The sequence below is a fragment of the Triplophysa rosa genome, linkage group LG21 (assembly GCF_024868665.1).
Source record: "Triplophysa rosa linkage group LG21, Trosa_1v2, whole genome shotgun sequence".
In the NCBI taxonomy this organism is placed as follows: domain Eukaryota; kingdom Metazoa; phylum Chordata; class Actinopteri; order Cypriniformes; family Nemacheilidae; genus Triplophysa; species Triplophysa rosa.
In genome coordinates, this window is record NC_079910.1 from 12,002,313 (window position 1) to 12,029,695 (window position 27,383).

Below are 27,383 nucleotides of genomic sequence, written 5' to 3' on the forward strand. Positions count from 1 at the left end.
ATTATATCCTACTTTTTCTCACAGTAGTTTTAAACCCTCAAATATAATGAACTCATTGTGGTATATTCCCCGCAGAAATTAAACTTGCCCACTGTGCTGCGTGTTCCATGAAAACGTACCTTCACTCAGTTTTTCTCAGAGATAAGCAAATGAAATAAAGCTGTACGCTATAATAATAATAACATCAACTTAATTTAATTTTTGCCTTGGAAATGCTGCACGTTTGTGGAGGTGAGTGTTAAAACATGTTAAAACATGAATTAATTATTGCGACGTAAATCATGACAGCTTGAGTCATTAAATCAACGCTTTAAAACGGCAGTGAATATTTCTCAATGTTTAAGAAGTACTGTTAATAACTATTAACTTTATATTATGGGGGCATTATTATTACTGGAGGATGATGCGGTAAAGGTGTTTGAAATGAATTTGCGGTCTTGTTAAAAGTGTCGCCCAAGGGCGAGGCCTCGTGTGAAGGTCTACAGCACTGCACACGTTCTCTATAGAGTGTAGTGTCCTTGACTACAGCTCTGCTCCCTGAAGTAACAAAATATCTAAACAAGTATGACGTGACAGGTGCTTCCTATCCATTTCACATTTGTGTGTCTTTTGCACTATTTTGTAAATATGGGACCGATGTGTGTGGGTAGAGCATGTTTTGTAAAGGTCACATGAACTTCCTTTATTAATATGCTTTGTGTTGTCTTTTTGACCTTTCATCTTGATTGCGGTCACTCTTCCATATTATGTTCTTTGATATTAGATTTTCATTATGTAATTTATGCGTATCAGTTTGTGTAGAAATGCTGAAACTCACTGAAGCATATTTTTGTCATGGCTTTCATCATTTGGAGAGTGTGTATGAATGCCTGCACATATGGTCTATCTCTAGTATGCCATGTGAAACAGATGTCACTCACACCTGATTGCAGCATTTGTAAAGGGATGCATTAGGGCTCAGAATATGTTTTTCAGTTTACTGATATTCAGGATGAGCATGTTTTGTGTGCTGTCTGGGAGAAAATTTTTTCATATTACATTAATATCTAGGATAAAGACTTTGGGTATTTCCAGAATTTAACCTTAACAGTGGTTTTATGTAACTTTTTCTTGAATGTTTTTTTGTTTTTACAACTCAGGTTTTACTTCAAGTGTCATGTTTGTAATTGTTTTAAAGTTAATATCTCCTTTTCCAGCCTAATAAGCAGAGACTATCAGTGAGCCCATAAGAGGTTGTTTCCCCCCCAAAACTATCAACACTCACTGTGTCCTTGTGACAGAATGAAATCATCAGGAGCTTTCTGACTTCTGACATACCATCATTCAAAACGCAGAATGTCGGTTATGTTGCTGTCTATGGGCTTAATTTGTGTTCCGAAGAAGAACTTATTTTACGACTTTAGGGTGAGTAATGCATGACAGAATTTTCATTATATGGCAGTGTATCCTTTTATTGTCCCTTTAGATTCTTGCTCAGTGGGCACGAGTACATAATGCACATAATACTTGTTCATAAGGGTTTACAAAAGTCTAAAAGTAACAGCATAGTAAAATAGCGGTCTAAAGCCCTATTCGCACGGGATTAGTATTACCTGGGGACCTCTAGTCATTTGTAATAATTGCAGAGGTCGTCTGTGATCTTGATCCCGTGCAAATCGGCCATTTCTGTAATTTGTAAAGTAAAAAGTCCACCACATATTACCTACCATATTTTGACTAACACAAAGGTCCTGTGATAATATTAGTCCCATGCAAATTGGCATCTGTGTGATTTGGCGGGCTCATATCCTTTTTCAAGGTTTTATCCACCGTTTGCAAATAATGGATGCTGTGTTGAAGTGTTTTGATATTATTTTGGGTGCTGGGTCATATCCATACCTGCCAACACTGCCTTTTGGCTGGGAGTCTCCCGTTTTGTTATTTTTCATGGAAACTCCCCTAATGCGATTGCGAAGCGGACAGAGGAAGATCCTCGAACGCGATCGCGGGTCTCAAATGCTGACAGGTATGGTCATATATCATTATACACCATAACTATATATACATATACAAACTATACACAAACCTTTGCCATCATATCCGGGAAATAAGTCCGTAAATTTGAGTAAAATCACAGGCTTCACTTAATCACTTGTCCCGTGCGAATGCGTCACATGCATACAGATGTGGGGAGGTAATTTCTAAATCACACAAGGTCCCCAGATAATACTAATCCCGTGCGAATAGGGCTTAAACTAATGTTTTAGGGCGGAGTAATAGAAATGACCATTATTTCGTTCTGCATATGTGACCCTGGACAACAAAACCAGTCTTATGGGTAAATTTTTCGAATCTGAAAGCTGAATAAATAAACTTTCTATAGATATATGAGTTGTTAAAATAGGACAATATCTGGCTTGAGATACAACCGTTTAAAACTCAGGAATCTGAGAGCGCAAAAAAATCAAAATATTGAGAAAATTGCCTTTGAAGTTGTTAATCAGGGGCACTGTGGCAGACCATCTACTCACAAAAATAAAGTTTTTTTATATTTAAGTTAGGAAATTTACAAAATATCTTCATGGAACATGATCTTTACTTAATATCCTAATGATTTTTGGCATAAAAGAAAAATCGATAATTTTGACCCACACAATGTATTTTTGTCTTTTACTAAAAATGTTCCTGTGCTACTTAAGACTGGTTTTGTGATTGTGTCCAGGGTCACATATGGTGGATATTACTTGTCCACTCTGTTGTTCTTGAGTATTACTTCTGATGTCAGTGTTGTGGAAATCATCCTTACTCCCACAATGTTGTGAAATGTGGACTCTTTCTGGATGTCATAACAGAGTCTGATGCCATTACTAGTGGTCTCTCCTCATCAGCACATGGCTGTGTTTTGTGGATTTCCATGATGACTGTTTATCTTTGCTGCAGGCCAATTTTCCATTTGTAAGTGGAAATCTGTCAGTATGGGGGGATTGTAAGATTAGTAAATAGTCTGCTGTGTTCTCCTATTTTTCTCAAACTAACCATGCACTGCTGGTAAAAGCAAACACTTTAGGACTAGCCATGTGAAGCCCTAAATGCCATAATCTTTCTCATTGATAGTTGACGGTTGACTGCCTAAAGGCTCCGGGAGTGTTTTCTTAAACTTGCCTAAGGCAGGTGTCATCATTTTTTTTGTTATTATATCATGATATTTATTAAATCAGCAACATTGTCAGTTGGTATCAATGTATATAAGGTCTAAGGCATAGTGGTTTGTTAATAGCCGAGGGGTTATTAACAGGATGTATATATATGCACACAGACCTCTCAGAATATGATGCTGGCTATTCCCTATGACCCACATAATGTTTTCATATAGTTTGCTCAATCTGTGGCCTAACTGAGGGCAGAAAGAATTTCACTATATTGCAATTCTGCATTATAAATGCTATACACTTATGCTTTATATAAGTACATCTACTGTAAGATAGTAACAATGTGACGATGTGAAATATATTCAATATAATTTAATATAAGCAGTGACATTTTAGTGTAGGCTGTTGTTTATTGCATGTACCGTGAAACCATTAAACCATTATTTTTTTTCCTTATGGAATTTTTTTTATCTGTAAAAAGCATGCCACATAAGCCACCCGTATGCAATATGACTAAATACAGATTCCTCCAGTGTAACTTCCAAACGTGACCAATCTTTTCCTTTCTCCTCGCATGCTCGTGTTGTGCTCTTATAAATCTCTAGATTTTTTTGTAAGGAATGTGAGTTGGCTCTTTCATGCCTCTCCCTTGAAATGCCCGCCCACAGCTCTAGTCCAGCCAGCCCTCCACCCTTCCCAGAGGTGCTTCCCTACTGCACATGAGTGAGAGCTGCTGGCTGCCACCTCTGTATGGCAGGCCCGCAGCCGCTCTGCTCTGACTATCTGTCCATTAACCTCTGATTGGTCTCTCTTTACATATGTGCTTTTATTTTTGTGTAACCTACCAAATTATGTGACTCGGTTGAAGCAAGTGTTTTGTTTTATAAAATCCTATTTTTGTAATGTATTACTGCACCCTTGAAGTGAGCAGGAATTGGACAGATAGCTGTCTCTATGTATTTCTCTGATGAGGACTGTAAACCTTATGCAAATGTGCACCGTTTATTCAAACACCAGTGTTAAATATGTAAACGACTTTCATTCTGATATGTGACCTCACAATAGTTTGTTATTGACTCTTTGACCCACTTTACCCCCTTTGCATTAACATGTGATTGGATTGCCCTCCATTCTGCTGTGTTTCCACTTTGATTGGCACTTACTGGCACAACATGGAAAATGCAGGAAAACGCAGTATAGTCACAATGCGTCTTGGGTGTGTAATGTGGTTGAGGGCTGTACAGTTCCATATATTGTACATATGCTAATGGAACATGTTAATGCGATCTTTGAATGGTCAATTGATCAAGTATGTGTATGGCTAATGATACAGTGCTGTGAAAGCCTGTTTGGGCATGTCTGCATGTAATGCGAGTTGTAAAAGGAGATGTCTGTATAGGAGCTTGGCTGTGTGTGTGAGTCTTTCTACAGAGCCTGCAGCGTGGTCTGTGATCTTCAGAATGAAAGATGGACTGCAGCCGTAATCCTGCACTCCTTCATAATCCTCTCTTTCAAAAGCACTGCCATTCTTCAGCAGCTCAGATGAGCGCCTTACAGATCCATGCTGACAGCTTTACCAATGTGCCAAACAGGGCAGTCAGGCTCTTTAACATTAGTGTTGCTCTTGCGTTGTAAGCAGCTCCACCGGACATATCAAGAACTTGTTCAGGGATGAAGTTACGACATGAAGGTGAGAGATCAGAGGTCTTTGAGAGGATCCAGCTTCATGTCTGCTTCATGCTATCGACAGAAATAGAAAAGAATGTGATGACAGACAAGAGTAGAACTTAAGCGCCACATTCAGGTCTGTTATTTTAACATGCAACACTAGCATGTAGTCTTTGTTGTCAATTCCGACATGTTTCATACTTCCAAACCAACTTGTTGAAAATTGACAGCACCTCCAAACAGGCAGAGCCTGTTACAGCCATTCCCATAGAGATCTGTTACTATAGCCACAGGCGCTGATTCTGTGGGTATTGTGGTGACGCTATGACGCAGGTATGCCCCCTTGGCATGAGGGTGTGCGTTTCAAAGGCAGCCAAGTGTATGGATAAGAATCCACACCTGGACCTGACAGAATGAATAGACCCGGTGCTGTGAGGAGGAGGAGGTGTTTGGGTTAAGACTTATTTGTTTGTTGTGCATCTGCTTGGCAGATGTTATCTGTTTTGAGAAGGACACTTGCCCTTACTTCTTCCTCTTTATACCGCACAAAGGTCCAGACTTCATCCTACCACTCCTTGAATAATCTGGTTGATCCTATTTTAATCCTGGTAAATGGAGAGGTGGAGTCTTGACAAGTTGCGTGCAGGGCACTGTGGTTTTAAGGTCTCCGATACTGTTGGGTCGGTAAAAATACAAGGTAGTTTTATGACTTGTATTCTTTTCCGCTTCTGTGAGCTGGATCCAGTCCAATCCATCCGGGAGTACTTTACGGGATGTCCATCTTGTGTCAGCGCCGTAAAACCCAGACTCATATTCTGAGAGCCGAGACATTACGAGTACTCAATGGGCTGCTTCCAAGAACAGAAACAGTCATACTGGATGATTCTTTTGCAGGTAATTCCTTGGAGATCTCCCTGAAATTGTCTAGCCTAATGACAGGATATCCTTATGACCACCATTGCTTGTCTTTTTGTTTTCTGCAGCACTGTTTATACTTTGATAAAGCCGACCGACGCTTCACAATCACATCCTCTACAGTAATACAGACTTCAGGTTGCATGTGGGAAAAGATTATTGAGATGTGTTTTGGGAAATGACTACCACAAATAGCTAGGAACTGAATCTGGAAGTCTTGGATTAGAAGCAATCGGATATCACTCATCGCCAAAAATAAGTAAAGGAATATAAAGCTGGTCGTGCAAATAAAACAAAAGCTGTGGCACTTGAATTAATCTGAATGAATGTTGATGTGTCTGTGGGGAAGTGTTGTTCTTCCTGCTTCTCCAGCACAGCACTTCCTGAAGGGGTGGTGTGGGAGGAGTTATGTAGGAAAGAGGGAGGAGGAGGAGTATTTGAGTACTGTCTCGCTCGCACACAGACACACAGACTCTCACACATTTACTGAAGCACCGATTTTCAGCTGAGCTCTGTCCTTCAAGAGGCTCCTCATCTTAAATCTGCTTTCACAAAACAAAGATTTCTTACATATCTGGTAAGTTAATCAAAGAGACGCTTCCATGTATCTGTAAAACTAGTTGCATTACCCCTACAGTTAGTTGACTGTGTGAGATAATGGTTAAGGCATGTAAGCTGTTCTAGCTTGTGTAGTTGTGTTCTGTATAACTCTTGTTAAGATGCTTTCTGGTAATGATAGTGTTTAAGTATTTTTCTGTCATTTCATCATTCATTTATAGGGGACGTGAGTCTCTAGTGAGTCTAATTTGAGCATGTTGAGGCTGGACTGATTATCTAGTTGAGCGTAATGAATGTTTATAAGAGATCGGTGTGATGGGAACTGTGTGAATGTATGATGCATTTGATTTTTGTAATTGTCAGGTTTTGCTCAGTTAAATACATCTAAATACCAGTTATTCCAATGTCCTTTATTCTTGTATTGTGTGTGTTGCTTTGCATTTACAAACACGTTCTTAGTTGTTATAGGCTGTGTTGTTAGATTTTGGCTCCTGTGTGCTGTTTTGTGGGTCAACAGTGTGTAAAAAAACAATGACTTAAAATTGAGGAACTGAGTCACAGTGTGTTTGTGTAAAAACTATCATGAGCTAACGTTTGTGATGGTAGGTCGGCATATTCATACGGGAAAAGATTACTCTTTCTCTCTCTTATCTCTCTGAGATCCATTAACTCATTCCAGCTTAGTTACTGGTCAAACTGGGTTAATAGGTGACCTCTGCTTGTGTGTGTTCGGATAATTGTTTGCGCTTTGCTCTTGTTTTTGTTCAACTTTGTTACTTTTTGTTTGTTGTCCTTTTGTTTTGGTGCGTGTGTTGTGTGTGCGTGGTTGTGGGAAAGTGGAATTGGTAGTAGCAGTGGAGTAGGGTAAAAACAACACGCTGGGCAGCAGAGGCCGCGCTGACGCTAAAACCACCTCATCTTTGTGATTATACGCTGTGTACACACGTATGCTTTTACATCAGTTAGCACTCCTGTTTGTGTAGCATGTACCACACATAATATAATAATGAAATTGTATGCTGGTGTGCATCTCTGTGAGACTTCAGTGTACAGGACTTGAGTGACCATCCTTATTGTTGCTGTGGAAGGCCAGCAGGGTCAGAATTCATTTAAAAGACCCAGGGGTCAGTGAGCGTCTTTTTTTTTACCAATGACAAAATGGTGTGGATGTTGCCAAGGCGATTGAACACTGATTGAAAGTGGGTGCCGTTTTAGGTTTAAATTGCCCTTTGCCCCAACAGTGCCCTTGCTCAAGTGTACAGCTGGTATTACATAGCTTCATTCAGGGGAAACGGTACATCAGTAATAATCGTGTAAGTGACAGATCGCCTCTAGGGTCAGATACATCTGTCTAAATGCTATTGTTCTGGAAGAGCGTCCTGATCTACTGTGACTGTGTCTATTTTAACCTGATCTGAAAACTCCAGGGATCTGATTTGGTCTAATCTGGAGAGCATAAGGGAGTAAAATGTAGAGAATCTGAGGTCATAGTGTGTGGCCTGCCTGTGAAAGACAGATGGACTGTTTTCTTTCATCTGATTAACTTATTTAAGTCAAAATGAGAGATGAAGAACAGACCAATCACATTCTCTCATCTTTTCATCTCTAACACACCTCTATGAGGCTACATTTTCGAACGCTTGTTTTTGAAATGTCTTTTTTTCTGAGGTAATCATTGCTTTTTAAAGATCCATACATCCCATGTTTTAGACAGACTGTTTGCTTAGATCATAGTGGCTTTGTTACTGTTAAAACAGATGACAAACAAACTGAGAAGTGAGAACAGAACATTGTTTTGTGTATGTGATAAATGCCAAAGATAGCTGTATTCACACCTCTTTAGCGATCCATTGTATTTACAAATGGCAGATGATAATATGTATAGCTGACAGTATCCTGAGGGTAAGCCAACCGTTCAGCGTTGTATTCAGATCTAGTCGTGTGGCATACAATACAATACCAACTCTGTCACACTAATGAAATTGTGTTGAGAGCTCATCCTGGCCTTCTGTGAAGGGAGGGGAAACAGCTGTGCTGTGCTTTGGCACACATTGAAAAGAGAAGGCTGTTTATAACCCATATTAACCAGATGTCTGTCACTGATAGAGCCGTGCAGGAGTTATGTATGGAGTTGGTGTAAGAGGTTATCAGGCTATAGGGTTAAATCCTCCAGGGCGTCTTTATTGCAGTGGCTGAGCTAGGTGGAGTGAGAGGTGTGACTCTGTCTGTCAATGCAATGAAAACCCTTGGGAATGATGTAGTTAGCTTCTTACACCTAACACCTTTTACGGTGTAGTGCAAGAGGTCAGATTCAGCTTGCGGTCAGGGAAATGAGATTCGCCAGTAGGGCACTGCTACTTTGATTTACTCTAAATATAGTTGAAGCAATCAATTATCAATGAATCAATTGAGAACCGTCACAAAAAGTTAGTAATATGGAGCTTCTTGTTGCGAGACAGTAGTTCATGGGATGCAGCTGTTGTGGTGTAAATTGTGTATCATCTTATCCTAAAATCCTTATCAGCTTTCCATATGTTGGCAGCTAAACTATCAGTGCAGGAAAGGGTGGACAAACTGAAAATTCCCTCACCATATCTCTACGAGAGGTCATAGTACCTTGGTCCTTTTGTTTTACTCATTTCTTTGCATAACTTCAGCTTTGTCAGCAGAATGGCTCATATTGGGCGAGATTCCTAGATTTCCTCTTTGCTCATGATGACGTGAGCCAGATCTTCTTTGCTATGCCCTTGCTTAATACCTAACAAAGTTTACACAAGCTTCCTGGATATAGACGTATGAGAAGATAAAATCATTTAGCCTGAGGATGATAACAGTAACTGTAACATGAGCAGACAGGTGACTCAGGGTTGATCTTTCTGGGCTGGTGGGAGCAGGAAGGGTGTTTTTTTACCTATGGAAAGAAGGGAAGCTTCTGTGTTTATTTTCCCATCTCACGTGTATCTCTCTTGTCTGCCCTGTAGTCCCAGCAGTTATTGATAGATGGTCTAAAAGCAGCAGACGGCTACTAGTCACACACAACTCCCCTTTAATTACATTGTGGGATTTCTTTTAGCCAAAATTAGTGAAGTCATTTTTTACTTTCTCTCTGCAGCTTCAGACCCGACTTGTCGTTTTCTGATGCATTAGCTCTGTGGTTTTTAAGACTGCGTCACATTTTCCACCTATCAAGCATTGCTCAAATCATTAAATGCTAATTAAACGAATACATCCACTTATAAAAGACACAAAAACATCACTGTTAGATGGCGTGCTCACGCTGTTAACAAATATTTTCCATTCACGTTTTTTATGGCTCGACCAACAGTCCAGTTTACCACTAAACACTGTGGAACATTACATCAGTAGCTCCCAGAAATCAAGACCAGATCTTTATTTTGTGCTCAACAAGGTTTACATTGGAGACGTCTGTGTGCTTCTGTGGTTGTGGCAGTCTAACGTGATGTGTGTGTATATTTCTGACTCGTTCTGGGTCCAGCTGGCTAAGCATTGAAAGCCTTCTGTTATCTCAGTCAGTTGACACTCGTGCCCAAAGCTCAGTCTGTTTATGCCATGTACATTACTGTGGCCTTTAATTCCATTTATGTGTGGTTTTGGGATCACTGTCTGTAAGGTGAGCATGATTTTGACTATTGCTTTAAAGTGAATCGGACCTTGTGTTGGACCTTTTTTATAATGCCAGATCAAGTTTTTTTGTAATGATGTCCACAGGCTTGTGTGAGGGTCTGGTTTAGGGGGTAGAAAGTATCATTTGCCTGGTATGAAAACGTGCTTATCTCACTGCTGCCCAAGGCAGTTAAATTCTTTTGATAGAGGACTGAAAAAATGTGTTGGATGTGGTCCTGTCCTGATGACTCAACAGGAACAGAATTTCTGCTATTTCTCTGCAGCCCGTATATGCTTGTAGCTTCGGTCCCTCTGGAAGATGTTTACTCTGTGTTGATGCTTGGTAAAGGCCAGTGGAGCGCTAGGGAATACAAAGATGTTGAGGGGAAGGAATGATCCATTTTGGATCTTGGACACTAGATCTGCCTCACCCCTAGCATCATGGCAGGATCCTGAACAACTGCGGCTTCTATTAAAAGAGTGGCCATTGAGAGACAGCTGTGTGCGTACGCGCATGCAACGCATCAAAGAATTTGACCTGGATATGCATTTATTGCATTACTCATCCATAAGCCTCTTAAAAGCCGACAGATCCATGACAAGCATGTTTAAATGGTTCTCTTTTCACAGTATTGACTCACTAAAAAAATATATTTTTAATGCCAGTCTTAACCTACTCTTAAATTACCTGTTTCTCTGCTTATTGAGTCTGCTGAGTCTGTCACATATTGTATATAGTTATATGTGAAAGATCTGGTTTTTCAGTCACTGCCAACATCATCAGCAAAACAGAATATCGAAATAATTATGCTTACAAAAACTCTCCTCATTTTTATGTTTAGTATAGTGTCTACATACTGTGTAAAAGGGATTGTTTACACGAGAATAAACTTATAAACGTATCATTTTGCCCTCGCCTTGTATCATTACAAACCTATGAATTTCTTCTGCAGAACACAAAAGAAGATATTTTGAAGAACGTTGGTAACCAAACAACACTGCCCCCCATTGTATGGACACAAAACCACAAAGACATTTCTCAAAATACCTTCTTTTGTGTTATACAGAAAAAAGACGTTCAGTTTTTGAACAACATGACAACATCTTAAATTATTGTAGCACAACAATCTATTTTTCAGTCTTTCACGTGATGTTATGAAATTTGTTTTGCAGGCAGTTCTTTCTTTTCTTTAATAAGAGTTTGAGGCTATATTTAGGTTTTTACATTGATTGTTGATTGATTAGAGAAAACTTCTTTCTTTTGAATCCCTTGCATCTTTGTGAAGTAAGAAAGGGAGGGTGTCATAACAGGGGGAAGGGCCCAGACACAGATTCTGACTGTGAATAAATGTAATTGGGTATTTGAATATATATGATTATAAGAGGCAAGGAATAAACCTTTCAGCACTTGATGATGTCATCCAAACTTGAATACCGTAACAGATGAAAATATAGATGGGAATGAAAGCCAAACTGCTCTCACTCCCCCGACACTGAGGATCAAAAGAATATGAAAGCATTAGAAGAGAATAAGAGAAGAGTCTAATTAAAGGCTGCACTGATTATTTGAGCGCAATGCTTTCTCTTTTTATAGAGGGTTTACGGCATTTCATAAAACCTGCTTTCAAGAGGAGTCAAGAGGAGTGAATGCTCATGAGTGTTTCAGAAGGATTTAAATGAGCTTTGGTTTAGATCTAGTCTGGGACCAGAATATAAAACATAATAATCTGCCCATATTGTACTCTGTAAAGACAGTGCACAAGGCGCTTTTGTGTTCATACAAACACAGAACAAGTGGAACGGGCGAGAGGATATTTAAATATTTTCATACAACGGCACTGTTTGATGCAACTGAATGTACAAGATTGCAGCTGTTCTCTAGCGCAGCCTTTTCTTTTTTGTGCCTTTTGAAAGAAACACATTTGAATGAAAATAAAGTAGGACTGTTTGTTGTGAGTGGGGGGGGAAGGGTGCAATTGGTCAAAATCCCAGCCGTCGGCCAATAAGACCCCAGCTGCCGGTTTACTCCTTTCTCCTCCCCTCTTGTTCAGAATTTGTTTCACCGTTCTGATTGGTTGCTCGCACATGCAGCATCTGGAGCCTCTAAGAGTGTAGTGGGAGGGGCCAGACGGCGTATTAAAACCAAACGTCTGTCCCCATTCGCTCTTGAGTGTTCCAGTATCTTTTATGTATGTGGAGCAGAGGGAGCTGGAGGAGGTTCTGTCTTTGCCTATCCATGTTTGACAGTATCTTTCTCTCTCCCTTCTTTCACCAGGAAACCTATCCAGGATTACAAGAACAAGATCCTCAGGTTTATAAGGAGTGTTTTACAAGTCTGAAACACCCAGAGAGTGAGAAGAAAAGACTGAGTCAACATTGCTCTTCAAACCCTCTCGGCATCAGCGCTTGCTTCAGGATCTGCCCTGTCCTGGTGGGTCACTCCGTCGGACTGAAGTGGAATGTGACCCTTTTTGACCCCTTCCCACAAGCCTCTATTCAATCAGCTGGACTGGGGAGAGAGCAGATAATAGAGGCAAGAGGCCGGCATACACAAAAAGAGTATAAGCAACAGCAGCAGAAGTGTACGGATTGGTAAGAAAGTTAAAGGAGCCCTTGACGGTGGGGTAAAAGAGCTTAAAACACAATGGATAAGGAATAAAGAAAGGTGTGAATACAAAAGACTTTCTTGGGATTCTTGAACGCAAGGAAAACTTCGACCCTTAGCCTTTATTTCATCTTTAATCTCGGCCTCACCCATCATGCCTGTGGAGACCCTTCGTCCCACAGATGGCCGCCTTGCTGGGGGGCCCTTCACCTCCGCCATGCCTTTCCGCATCCTCAACAAGGGACCTGACTACTTCCGCAGGGCTCCCGAGCCGGGAGCACGAAAGTTAAGTGCAGTAGAACGTCTGGAAGCAGACAAGGCCAAGTACGTGAAGAGTCAGCAAGTGGCTCTCAATAAACAAGAGCCCGTAAAACCGCCAATCATCCGCAAACCGCTGTTATCACAGAGCATGATTATGCAGTGCCGGATAAACACTCCACCAGCACGGAAAATAACTTGCCGGCTACCCGATGCAGAGAACGGAGGACCGGAACATGGCATGTGCAGAGGACCTCAACTCAATTTGGACATCCTAAATAACCTAATTAATGTTTGCGATGGGCAACTCTTTTCCTCCACAACTGCTTCCTCCCCGTCTCCCTCTGCTTCCTCGCCCTCCTCTGGAGGTCACAGTGTTGGAAGTGGACAGTCTGCGGAACCCCAGCAGTGCATCAACTTCAAAGCACACCTTACCTCCTCTCGCACCTCCTCTCCTCTTAACAACCAGACAATATCTGCAGAACCCAATCGAAGACCACCTCCAGTTCCTGCCAGGGCTCCCAGACTCGTGCCACAAGCAAGTTATGTACCCCCAAACTCTGTAACGGTGAGACGGGTGGATGTGCGACCCCAGGCGGAGATTAGAAAACCGCGGTTGCCTCTACAACCTAAACCCAGACAGACCCAAACAGCTCAACCACAGATAGCCCAGCCACAGGCACCCCCTCCTCCCACACATCCAGCTCAGCACCAGCCCGTGTCTGCTCACCCTCCATCCCCCGGCCTACCCCCCAGCCCACTGCTTCTGCGCTCTGGGGTTTTACCCCCAGCCTCCCCCGCCTTCACCCGTCTCTCAGCCAGCTCACGAGGATCACGCCCCGGATCGACCCGGAAACACCCCACCCTCCACCGCTCCAAGTCTGATTTGAGTGACCGCTATTCTCGGGCCACAGCCGACCTGGAGCGCTTCTTCAATTACTGTGGCTTGGACCCCGAGGAGGTAGAAGGTATGGGTGGTGTGGAACGTTTTGCACGAGCCAGCTCAGACATTGTTTCCGTCTCCAAGCTTCGAAGTGTTAGTACCCCAAGCTCAGAGTATGGAGATGGATGGAGAGTAGAGGAAGAGGAGGACGATGATGACAAAGATGACGGGGCTGTCAGGCCTGGTGAGCGTGTTCCTTATGGCATCTCTGTCATAGAGAGGAATGCCCGTGTTATTAAGTGGCTTTATGGAATCAGACAAGCACGGGATACCTCGCAAAACATCTCCAACGTCTAGCTTTATACATACAGTATGAGTACCAGACAGAGACCATTTAAATGAGACTTGCTGTAGCATTCTTGAAGTCGTTCACACACACAATATTTATTAAACTTTTAAGATGTTTGAAGGCTCTTAAAAATATTTGTTTTGGTTGTATTTAGATAATGTTCATGATGTTTTTTTTTTTACAAAGAATATACATCTTTTGGGGTGAACTGCAAGGATGATGTATCTCCATCAGAAAACAGACTTTTAGCACTGTGACTTGGATACGTTTGGATATAAGCAATAATATGCTAAAAGCATTATATGTGTGACTGAATGGATGATGATGATTATGGCGATAATGAAGGCAGCAGTCGATCTGTTGTGCTGGCTCTGTTCAGGTACAAAGTCTTTATTAAACAGCAGTGCTGTGGAACCCGTGGCCTAAGCTAATTTCTGTAGAAACCATAGTAATGGAACAAAGCAGGTACTTATAGAAATATTGAATTTGTTGAAGATTGATTGACAGCTACTTAGAATGCTTGAGTAATGAGGTCATAGTGTCTGTGATAGGCCTCAGGGATGTGTTTTATAAGCCACAACCAGACCACAGATACAGCTTGCAAATACCAATACACACTAACATAAAGCATGTGCACACACAAACCCCTGCACACACTTGTGCTCCATAGGTGTCAAATTCACAAGTTTGTCAGACGGTTGAGACGTTTTTGAAGGCGAGACTGAGATACTGTGAAGAATTCAGAGCTTCCTGGAGGCACTGCTCTAAAAACATGGCTGGTCGACTGTTAATATTGAAAATTTGTTTAAAGTTTAAAAACGGCAGCATGTGAGAGCCTCTTGTCAGCATGCACACATTTACAGCTGTATTACGTGGCACAAGCACAGTTGCACGATGTGCACTCTCAAACCATGCATTCCAAACATATGGGCATACATTCCATCCAGCATAATGCTTGTGTATGATTTGTGTGGGTTTGTTGTTTGTGACTGTTCCTTCTGCTTGTTTCTGTTGGTTAATATGTTTTAGAGAGGAGGTTATGTCATGGCTGGTAGGGAGTGACAGATCAGAAAGAATTGAGAGACTGAATTCTGAGAGTTTGCCTCCATACTCTCAGGGTAATCAAAGCCGTTAAATCTATTTGCTGTGGAGTTTTCACACTTGAAGTGAAAAGAATGGCCTTACAAAGAGACAGAAAGGTTATTTTAACAGAAGTTGATCGAGTCTTTGCACAAAGACAAGTCATGAGGCCGTAGGTCATGAGGCTTTGGCTTTTTTAAAGTTTTACATTGTTAAAGGCGCAATAATCAAAATGTTTTTTGACTGTGCAATCCATCTATAGCCATAAATGCATATTTGCTCTGCCAGCACAGAAAGAATGCATACAAAGGTACAGACCCTTAAACAGTTCAGTGCAGTAGTTTTCTTGAAGTATACCTGGATGTTCTGCTTGTTCTCTGAAGTTTACCATTGACACAATTGCAAAAGTAAAATGCAAAATTGTTAAAAATGCAAAAAATGTCAATAAAGATATGTTTTTGAAGGTAACTTTCTCATTCTCGTTATTATTAATATGAACAAACTTATTTTACATTACTACAAATTAGGGCTGCACAATGTACAGACATTTTTGAAATATCGCAAATGTGCATATTGCAATGGTTTGAAATAACTAAACATACAGTAACTCATTTTTAAAAATATGTAATCAAAATTTTCAAATTGATGCAAGTTGATTTCTTGATCCTGTGTCAGACTGGATACTTTCACTCTGTGAATATTGCATGAGACATAGCATATTAAATTTAAAAGTAACTGTTACATCCCAGCTTGAGACAAGACCCAAACTTTAATTGAACAGATCCAAGATATATTGACTTGTATTTTTATAAAGGGGTTGTTTAGTGTGAATGTTATTTTATAAGGCTTATGAGAGTCTAAAAGGATTTGTTTTCGTTTTGCTTACTGACACATCAGATTTTGTAGTCGTCACCTAGAATGTAGAGTAATTTAGAATTCATTTTATTATGAATTATTTGTTTTACTTCTGCAAATAGTTTTAATGCGTATGTTTTAGTGTCATGCATTATTAAACATGTACAACCAACACAGATTAAGAAAACAAATATTTTGCAATAAATGCTGTACTCTAAATAAGATATATATTATCAACAAATCTATGTCTTGGGTAACGCATCTTACAAACCTACATTTGAATACTGAATATTTACAATGCTATATCATCATGACCTTAAACAGTTTTTATTCAATGTGATACCCTGCTTGTGAATCTGTGCTATACCAGTGGCCTGTTGGCTTGTTTATATGTATTAGGACCGACTTCAAAGTGCTGTCTTTCCTGTGAGAGGTAATCAAGTAAATATGGTGCCCTGAGGACGAGGCTAAGACTTGGTGTCTCACCGGCAGCCTGTTGCCCCAATCACCAGTGAATTATGACCAACCTTCAGCAGACAAACAGAGAATTATGGCCAGAGTGAGGGAGGGGGATGGGGGAGAGCTGTGTGACAGTGAGGAGAGAAATGAGATAGAGATGCTGCAGCTGAGGGGGAAGTGATTGCTGACCATCAGAAGAGGAAGACGAAGAGAGGAGAGGTGTGATGAACTGCATGCCAATTAGCTTTGAAGCTCCTACTACAAGGAAAATGAAACCTGTGGATGAGTAAGAAAGGAGAGAGAGGTTATAATTAAAGTAATAGTTTAACTACACATGAAACTATTTCTGGTTGAACTGTATCTGTAATATATGTCCTGGTCTCCAGAGATCTCCAGTAGGGTGAATTGAGGTGAGGTGTGTTTATAGTTTTCTCCTGTGTGCAGTGAACTCATAAACAGAGAGAGGGGATGCTGTGGGAGAGACAAACGCTCATATTTGCTCGCACACCAGCTGCTTCATACAAAAGATACACAAAGTACAGTGCATACCTTATGCACCTCTGAGAATATATTTTAATATTCATTCCTGAACAATGAGAAATTGTTTGTTTTTACATTCAAAAAATGTATGGCGTAACTGCATTATGCACTAGTAATCTTCTCTAGTGTTTTGTTTTTAAAGTTCCTTCCTTTCCCCAGACTAGCTGTTTTTTTGGAAGACCCACCAGAGAGATACTGTGTAGAAATCAATTACATTTTATTAACCAATGAGGGCTTTTTAAATTGTACTTTAATTAACAAAAACTAAAAAGACTACAATGAAAATTCCCCAAATTTAATATTGAACAATGTTGCTGATTTGCAAACTCCCAGCATGCATTGCGACAAAATCAAATTGAAAGGTTAATAGTCTATGCTTATTGTTTTTGATGACATTATTTATGCTGCTGTCACCATTTATGTTTATCACTGTTTGTTATTTGCGTGGAGAAACGTATCTTTTTACCTAACGGTGTTTGTTAAAGGGATAGTTCACCCAAAAAATAAAAATTCATCATTTGTTCTCCCTCATGTCATTCAAAACCTGTATGTGACTCATATTTTGAAAAATGTATCTGTGGTTTTGTGTCGATAGTGATGTCAATGGGTTTCCGACTTGTTTGGTTACCAACATACAAAATATGTTTTTTGTGTTCTGCAGAAAAAAGTCATACATGTTTGGATTGACAAGGGAAAGTAAATGATAAAAGAATTTCATTTTTGGGTAAACTGTCCCTTTACTCACCCTTAAGTTGTTTCAAATCTGTATAAATTTCTTTGTTCTGATTTTGCATTTGCAGGTTTACATAAATTTTTTTTCGTTGTTCTTTTGAACACAAAATTTAGATATTTTGAAGAATTTAGGAAAGCAAACCGTTTTGGGGCACTTTTGACTACCATTGTATTTTTTTCTACTATGGTAGTCAATGATATCCCAGAAATCTCAGTTGCTAACTTTTTCAAAATATCTTTCTTAGTGTTCAACAGAACAATGAAATTTATACAGGTTTGAAACAACTTGGGTGGACCCAGCAGATCGATTTTATTCATTTTAAATGCAGTAAATTGTGTGTTTGTGTTTATATAAACCACAGAGCACAGCAGCTGCTAATGTATGTCACTCGTTGAGCCATCAGGGGATGTGTGAAGCTATAAGCTGATTAGATGCACAGGGCAGATGGGTCTGTGTATGTGTATCAGACTGAATGTGGTATCTTGCTGCATTGAGTGTTGGCTTGTCTGCTCTCACCAACCTCATTCTGAAATGGTCTGAAACCACTTAACCCACACCACTCATCTGCTTAAAGATCAGACGGCTGCTGAAGAGATGAGCTACACCAATCCATGACAGTTACTGTATGACCAATCGTAAGCATCAAAATGTTTTGGGAGATGGAATGTGAGCTTTATCCTATTAAGCATTTAGCCGTAGCAATATAAGGAGGGAGCAGTTCATTCACTTAAAATGAATGGGGTAATCTGTAATGCTCAACTGAGGATGCGAGGTCTTTCAATATTCAGCAATTGCCATTTCACTCACTGTTATTTTTACTTGAGAACATGCATGCTCATTAGTTGGATCAGTTCAATAACACTGGTGGTGTTAATGAAGAAGACACACACACTTACTGAGACCTGCTCAATATTTGATCACCCACAGAGATCTGAGCAAGACACAATGAACAGTCTCATCAATCATCAGCCATGCATTCTGGGCTAAAAATATTTAAACATTCTCAGTCAACACACGTTTAATATTCTCAATATAGAAGTTTTAAAGACAAACTTCAGACTACTTGGATGAGAAAAGTTGTTTATTTATTGTTAGAGATAAATGGCCTGTGTTTGAGACATTTGTACTGCAACTGATTCTGTCTTGGGAAAGTTTCTCAGGAAATTTAATGATGTCTGTCTGGTTTGGGCTTAAACTCATGAGATAAAGGAGTTTAGCCAATGAGATGAAGGCTCTGTTTATCTGGACTTTGGCTTAACTGCTATGCTATTCCCTTGTAAAAACGTGCCTTGAAATGTACATTTCCACATGCACTCGTTGTACTGCAAGAACCTTGACCCTACAGTTATTTACTCTCTCAGATTAACAAAATGAGAAGAGTGAGCTCATGCGGTCCTTAACCAGATAGATAAACCAACAGCACTTAACAATGTTTTAATGTCTCTTCTGTAAACAAAGCAGTGTTTTATCAAAGTCCCATAATGATGATTTACAGAAGCAAAACGGACAATCCTAGCGCTAAATCTTTGTTGAATTAATCCATTTTTGAGTCCTAGCTGTCACATACGGTACTAGCTGTCACATACTAGCTGTATGTTTAGCTTTAGGAAGGTCAGCTTTTTGTCAGTGAGTCCTTCAGCCATCTCTTTAACAACCAGACTCAACAGATCAATGTCTGATGGCCTTGATGGAAGAGTGGTGCTTGAGTAGGCATGAACTCTTACTATTAAACCAGACCATGTGTGTCATTCTCTTCAAGGCCAGCTGTTCAGTTAGATTTGTCAGTGTGGAGCATTTCAGAGGAAATTAAGCACTGATGTGTTTTGTAATTGAAAACATTATTTTATGTGTATTGCTAAAGCAATGGAAATATTTTTTGCAAAGCAGCAATTAACAGTTTCTGAAACAGATCATTGCTCTCTGATGGAAACCTCATATCGTATCTCCATTTCTCATGGTAATTTTTTTCATAAATCGTTAATGTTAGTCGCCCCTCGTGTTTGTCTGTGGGTTCTGCAAATATTTCACCAAAAGAAGTAATAAAAAAGAGCTTGTCGACTTTGACAACACAATGTATTTTGTGTTTTTTTAAAACACAGTGTTTGCGTTTCCGGTAAAGTGGCAGTTTCGGAGATACAAGGTTTTATTCCGACAGCTACGAAATCGCTCTGATTTGAATAATTTAGTAAAAAGGCTCACGATTCAACACAATAATTTTGTTCCTTGTTTTGCACAATCATCACTATCATGTTATTTTTTGTGGTTGGTTAATTTGTCTTTAGATATCAATTTCCAGATGTGTCTGCTTCATAAACCACACACACTTACTCAAACACAAATGTACAGACTCGGCCTTTCAGTCGTTTTCCTTTACCCAACTGACAGCAGGTGTTTTTTTAGATAAGGACCAGACTGTCTAGTTCCTGTTTGTCTTTGAGTCCCCATGTGTCTAAAATCTTTTATCACTTTGGATAGCAATCTTCTTTTATTTGTCTCTACATAAAGTCTCTACAGTGTAAAAAAATATTTTTTTTGAGTTTGCAAATAAAGCTAGCATTACTTGGGTATGTTTTACAAGCAAGTTGTATTTTGTCTTTCTACTTTAAAATGTCGCATTTTGAATGTGTTACTTGAGGTTCCTTTTTAATTATGTGTGCTCTAATACATAAGTAAATTTAAATGAAAATGCCAAGTAATATTTACTTGGTGTTTTGTCATTAAATTAAGAGATGTATAAAACTGATGAACGTAAGTAGAATATACTCCACAGAGCCATATAATAGCTGCGCATGCGCAATTCGGACATTACTACTGGCGCGCAGAGCCTAAGGAAAGCTTGCCAATCGGAACATTTTTTTCTGCGCCTGAGGGGTTTAAACTATGGAAAGTCATTAAATGTTTTCTTTTTAATTCATGTAGTAACGTTTGCAGCATAGGTTTTCGCTGGTTTGTTTGAGTTCGAGTTATTGAGTCTCGGTATTGCTAACATTTCTGGACAACGTTTGCAACGCGGTTGTTTTTTATTATGCACATGGATAATACAACGTGATGCTAAGTTAAGATATTAATATGTTGACACTGTTCAGTTTTCTAAACGTAGTGCCAAGTCTGGTATGTCTAACATTACGTAACTTAGACAAATAACTTAACCATGTAATGCATATTAATATTCATCAAGTTAAATCAAGTTTATGCTCCGTATATAACCAATATGATATTGATAAACTTGCAGTAGCCTGCTGTATGTGAGTGTTAACTTACCCTTAGCTAACTCTGCCTTAGCTGGCTCTGAACTGGCCTTGTTGTTACAGATAGAATGGTGGATCTTGAACTAATTTGTTCTAACATTTAAAAATTGGTATAACGTTAACCCATGTTCAATGCATTAAGGTCAATCAATTCATTTGAATTATTAATGACAAATAATCTAATTGTGGCATTAACAACCATGTTCATCTGTTCCACAGGTATTGGACTCACCATTCTCACCAATAAAACATTTTTAACTGATGCCAGAGGAAATGTGAAGGTGGTTTAATGGATCTGAATTGTTTTATATGATTACCTTTTTTATTTGTTTCTCTGTTTTTTAAATAAACTGTTAAATATTTGAATTCATTTCAAACATTGAATAAAAGTATTTGTGTGAAATGCCTGTCAGCGTTTTTGGTGTTCAGATACATTTTATTTAACACATATTAATACCTCATATATGATTTCAAGTAATATTTACAAAAAACAAACAAAGACTACTGAGGAAAAGATAACTAGGACTCTTGTAAAGAAATATTAAGTATATTTAGAAGCATTACTTAAAGTTTTACAGTTCACAAAGATGAGTAAAATTGACTTGACCCCGTACTTGGGAATTTCTAGTAAAAACTACTTATAGATGGGTTTAGCCTTTACTTGGACAGTTCTGATAAATTTACTAATATTTCCTGAGTGAAAAACGTGTCCTAGCTTTTTTCAAGTAAACTTCACTCCAAATTGTTTTCCGTGTACTTGGCATAAATAGTTAAAAGGAAGCAGCTTCCCCAGAGCAGGAAGTGCTGATACCTTTTTGGAGTAGAAGCCGTTTGGTGTGGGTTGGTCAAGTAGGGAACTTTTTTCAAGACCCTTTGATAAGGAAAGACCCCTAAACACATCTTTTCAAAGACACACTAATGTTATTGGGCCTGTGGTGCTCTTTGTTGCTTCATCTAAAATGTATTATACAGTTCAATACTGTGTCCTTTAAAACCATTATCCAACTCCGTCCTTCACAACTGCTTCTTGAATGGTTAGACTGAGTATACTTTTACTGATGTTCAGTCTTGTGTTTCTGTTTAGGACAATTTTGTGTTTTGTTCTTTTTCAACAGTGTAGCACTGGCTACAGTTCAGCTCGGTTGAAGTCTGACACCAACAGCTGTGTGGTTCAGTATGTCCTTCCATTTTAGAGTTTATCTGCTGTGTGGGAACCTTAGGAACGTGCCAAGGGCAGAACCATTAAGTCATGTACGGACTGTGAGATAAGTCAGCAGAAATGAGGAAACAGAGGAAGAAACATTTTGGGGAGACATCTAGAGATGCAGTATTCAGGGCACACAAACAACAGCATCATCAGCAAAACTTCTTTCTCTGGTTCTCTCATCTCCTGATCACTGGAGCGGGGGATTCTTACAGCTACAAGTAAATCCCTTCTCTAATTAAAAATGCAAAATCTAGCCCACTTTCCACTCTCGCTAATGTGCGTAAAGAGAGCTGTGATGCGCCTGCCACAGCAACTTTCAGAATCTGCTTCTCCCTCTCCATCCCTCTCTGTTTAGATCTCAGTAATGTAAACCTCTCTCGCCCTCTCTCACTCACTCACTCACACATTTGAGCCTGAGGTTTGGGTGAAGATATTCAGACAAAAAAATCCAAATCACTTCCTTCAAGTCAGCAAGCAGTGATTCATACGCAATGATTCAGCACGTGTATATGTACTGAAATATATATATGTTTAATTTATTACATATATACATATTTTCCATATGCAATGTTGCAGATGTTGAAACCATAACAGTTACATTAGAATAATCTCAGAATGTACAGGCAGATTAGGTTGTTTATTTACATTTTAAGCAACATCCCATACTGAACATTGAATTATCATTTTGTTTCTCTTTTTTATTATTTATCCGTCTCTTTCTCGCTCTAATGGGGATGTCATGCTGTGCAGCTCAAGCTGCCTTCAAAAGGAAACAGTAATGTCTCAAAGGCAATGTCTCCAAACTGGGTCGTTTGAGTAGGCATGAGATCTTACAGACGCAAGAAAACTGCAGCTGAGGCTGAGAACAACGGCTCAGGGAAAGGCTGTTTTATGCTTTACAGATTTCATCTGTGTGAACTGCAGGTGGGCTGCCCTCACTATTAATACCGCCTAATATTCTATTTTAATTTGAATTGTATAACATTTGTGCTTTAATTTGCAGCTGTGGCAGCCATGGAGGCATATTATTGTTCTATGCCCTTTAACATAAATGCCACAGTTATACGGCTGTATAAATATATGCCTAGTAACATTTGTTTCTTTGTTCCTTACCCATCATGCACCGAACGTTCATGTGCAATAGTGTCAGTAAAATTTGTTTTGGACATACTTTTTTAATGCGTGTGAGTTTGTCTGATGTTTTCAGTAGCCTTTGTAAAAGCTCAACACAGTTCTTTTGAAAACTTTGACCTGACAGTGGTTCCCCTGATAATTCTCCTCCGTCTCTCATTCATGTGCAGTACTTATGAAAAATAAAAAACTCCTCGCACGGTTACAAACTGACTACAACACACGCACACTGACTCCATTGGCAGTAGAGGAAGCATGTGAGCTGGACTAAAAGATGAAAACGTGATTAGGACTAGGAAAAATGATTTCATTCTCTGTAGAAAAACACACTGAGCTAAATAGCCAGCAGTAACGTAATACAGCCGTGGAAAAATTAAGAGACCATTCCAAATTCATGCAGCATTTCTAGACGTATTATGGTTATTCCAGTCCAGTGTCTGTTGAATTTTAACAAAATCATCAATAAATGATCATTTAAACTAAACACTAGAAATAGTAAATTCAGAAAAACGGAAAATAATTTTGAAATGGTCTCTTAATTTTTACGCAGATGTATATACATTTTTGAACAAATTTTTGTCAATATTGAATGACATTTTTTATATTAGTATTTATTGGTGACATTCAATGAAAACATTTCTCTTATCTCCTCCACCATCTTTCTATTTTTCCACTTTTGCAACGAGCCTGTGTTGGTTCTGGATGTGGATACATGTGATGATGCGTCATGCTAAAGCTTTGACTAATGTTGGGATTTAGCATAATTAAGATGACTTCTCTTTCCTAAGTGTTTCCTAAACTCAGATTTCAAACAAGAGAATTTAAAACTATTTGAAAACACATTCATAACGTATAGAGATATGAGTAAACTGAGTTGATCTGAGAGTGTATTTGGGTGAGATTTGAGGAAACCAAGACCTTTCCTACAGCTGCCTGTTTGCCCTACCAGTCAGACTAGCTTGACTTCCATATGGTTAAAAGCCTCTTATTTTACCTGAACGATACATACTCCTACAGCTGCCTTCTGCAGGTCGGGGGGAATCTCCTCCTGGTTCACAGAGGGCGGTAAGACTGACTGAGACTAAAGAGTTCTTAGGGATAGTTTACTCAAAAAATGAAAATTCTGTCATCATTTACTCACCTTCATGTTATTTCAAACCTGTATGGCTTTCTTTCTTCTGCAGAACACGAAAGAAGGTATTTTGAAGAAAATCGGTAACAAAATCAGTGAGACATTTCTCAAAATACAACATGAGGGTGAGTGATGATGAGTTTTATTTTGGGTGAACTATCCCTTTAAGAAAAGCATTATGGGATATCATGATGTCCAAAGCTGCACATTTCATTGGAGGCACTATGTCATCCGGGTATTTTTCCATTAAATATTACAAGAATACCGTATAGCAGGGAAGTGCGCAAATTTGGACACATTCTGTCACTAGACAGGTCGTAACGGGTCAGAGGTCATGTGAGCAGAGTAACAGGAAGGGTCTGAAATAATAATAATCGTGTGTTGTGGTTCAGGCCATCAGCTGTGCTAGTATCTGAATGTGTGTGTTAAAGGTCTTGTCTTTCATTTGCTTTACTCCCTCCACCCCGGTTACTGACGTATGATCATACATCATGTTGAGTCTGCAGTGTCTTAAGGTCACTTGCAGCTCCATACTATTTTTTATCACTTATTTCAGCGGAGAAGGTTGGAGGATCTTATGTTTGGGTTTTTCCTTGTTTCTTCAATACATCTCTGACGTCCTGTAGTGTATCTGTCAACAAGTATAATAATAGCGCTCAAAATAGTCTGACTCACGTCTGCTGAGAGATGGAGGCAGGTTTGAATTTTTGCCTGCTGCTCCTGCTGGTGTTGTTGTTGTTAGAAGTTTAACATGCAGAGAGCACATATTAGAAAGCCTTGTAACCTGAGGCAGAAACAGATGAGAGGTGTGGAATTTCACCAGAGCAAACCACTCTAATGTGTCCTTGCTTGTCGCATTACTCACCGTGTGCGTGCAGCGCTGGATAATATCACGTGGGGTCTTTTTATACCTTTTCTTTGCGGCATCAAATTAATTACTCACCTCTGGCAGCTGCGGGGCACCTTGCGCACATTCTGCCCAATCTCGACGAAGATGAACCAACCGTCCTCTGACTCACCTGAAGACCTGTGACGCAGGCTCCTTCAGTGAATGTCATCACCTCCAGATCAACTTACAGACCCAACTTTTGTTTTGGAGCAGCAAAGTTTGGCTCACGGCAGCCTCTGCCCTCTCCACATCCCTGCCGCCCATGCTGCGTTCACCCCACTGTGGGTGCTGTGTTTCTGGGGTCCTGATAATGAAGCTCCATCGCTCTTTCCTCTGACTGAACGAACGCAGTTTCAATCTTGCTGTGAGCTTATCTTAGCCACCAAACACATGCAATAATGGTGCAACTGTTGTAACAGGGCTGGTTTTGTTCAGTCAGCTCCTCAAGTTCAATCCTGTGGGGTTTTTTGCGTACAGTTATTCTGGTTCTGTCATGTCAGTGTGAAAGCATGCTATTGGAATGTTTGTTTTTATTTGTGTGGATGGATATCTCGAAGCTAGATTTCCCTGCATGTTTTTGTCAAACATAATGACTGCTAGGAATCGTACAAGGAATTTTGGTTTGGTAGAGCTTGTATGTATGTGGTCGGTCACAGCTGCATATCTGTCGTGCCTGTGACTGTCCCGCTCAGACAGTGATGTTTTGGAGGAAAGATTGTGGTGATACAGGGAATTTAAATGACAAGATGCAATTTCTTACACAAAGCAGCAGAGACAAGCTGAACGACGTTTCTGCTGAGACTCCACAGCAGCTTTTGTGGACCACTAGAAGTACACACAGACGTAAAGACCCATTAAACGTTATAAAAAATTTAAGGTGCGTTCTGTGGTGTGCTGGCCACATCTGCTGAATATTTCAAACGTTCTCTCCTTCTTTTCTTTCATTCTTGTATATAGGACAGGATGTCACTCACTGCAACTTCCTGTCTGATAACATTAACCAAAGGGGAGGGTTAGAGTGACAGCTAGTGATATTGTAAGGGTGACGCGTATAGAATGACATTAGGACAAGGACATTGAATAGTTTTAGGCTGTACTCGATTTAAATTAAATCATCCCAGAACACATGGAATTGTCATGGAAGTTTCCTTTCGGAATAGTTTTGATATGCCCTGTAAACAAAATAACCTCTTTATACACAACCAGAAGTTTCTCTGTTTTACTGCACTGTGATTTATCGAGCGAGGCTGATTTGATTCTGAGATGCAGACCTGCTTTTCCAATGGTCACTTGGATTGTGTTTGAGTTTCCCGTTACAGCAGCTGGCCAACAACAGCTGCATATGTGTGTGTGCGTGTGTGTGTTGTTTAAAATCTTAAAATGTATATTTCCATCTTTCTCTCTCTCTTGTTTTCCAAGAAATCCTGAGGTCTGCAATGGAGTGCTCACATTTCTTCCAGTTCTTGTGCACCTGTTGTTCCCTCGATGTTCCCAAGTCAAGTTAGTAGTGTGAGTATTACAGAGCTGTTCCTTAGCAGATGTGCAGCTATGTTTCTTTCTCTGTCTCTGAACTGAGTGATTTCATCAAGTTTCTAAAACACAGACACACATTTTTGACTCTTAAAATTGAATCCATTGTAATAAGTACAGTTGCATATCATGACATATCAGCTCATACAGCACTCTGAAATTATTGTAAGGAGTTTACAAAAAACATGAGACATAATTTGCACATCACACTTTGAGCGAGCTTTACACCAGTTTGGACATCAGCAAAATTTGAATTAATGGATTTTTTTGTGTGTCCTGATGTTACATTTTTGTGGACCATTTTTGTTACAGAGAAAGCAGCCTGGCATATGTGTATACATTTAAATAATTTTGTTTTCCACAGAAGAAAGAAGAATCATACTGGTTTGAAACAACCTTTTGAATGTCCCTTTCAAACAAAAATATATGTCAATATAATGCAATTTATTAAATAATACTTTTCCATATTTGGGAAGCAAGTGCTCATATTTTTCAATATATGAAAGCTGCAACTCCTGTTGTATTATTAAATATATTGTAATATATTAACTGTATTATTTTATATTTTTTCAAATATACAGTTATATATAT

At 39.4% G+C, this 27,383-nt stretch overlaps 1 protein-coding gene across 4 annotated transcripts; it reads left to right on the top strand.

Moving 5' to 3' along the window:
• The first annotated feature begins 114 nt into the window (after positions 1 to 114).
• wu:fa11c10 (protein FAM110A) lies at positions 115 to 26,947 on the top strand. Of its 4 annotated transcripts, none has more exons than XM_057319679.1 (2): positions 115 to 231; positions 12,169 to 15,529. In XM_057319679.1, the coding sequence occupies exon 2, from the start codon at positions 12,653 to 12,655 to the stop codon at positions 13,994 to 13,996; it is 1,344 nt and encodes a 447-aa protein (XP_057175662.1). In that variant the 5' UTR covers positions 115 to 231; positions 12,169 to 12,652; the 3' UTR covers positions 13,997 to 15,529. The 4 variants fall into 4 exon arrangements, 3 of the variants coding, with proteins under 3 accessions (XP_057175662.1, XP_057175661.1, XP_057175663.1); XR_008961626.1 differs by lacking the exons at positions 115 to 231; positions 12,169 to 15,529 and adding exons at positions 6,177 to 6,288; positions 26,682 to 26,947; XM_057319678.1 differs by lacking the exon at positions 115 to 231 and adding an exon at positions 6,177 to 6,288.
• The last annotated feature ends 436 nt before the right edge of the window (positions 26,948 to 27,383 follow it).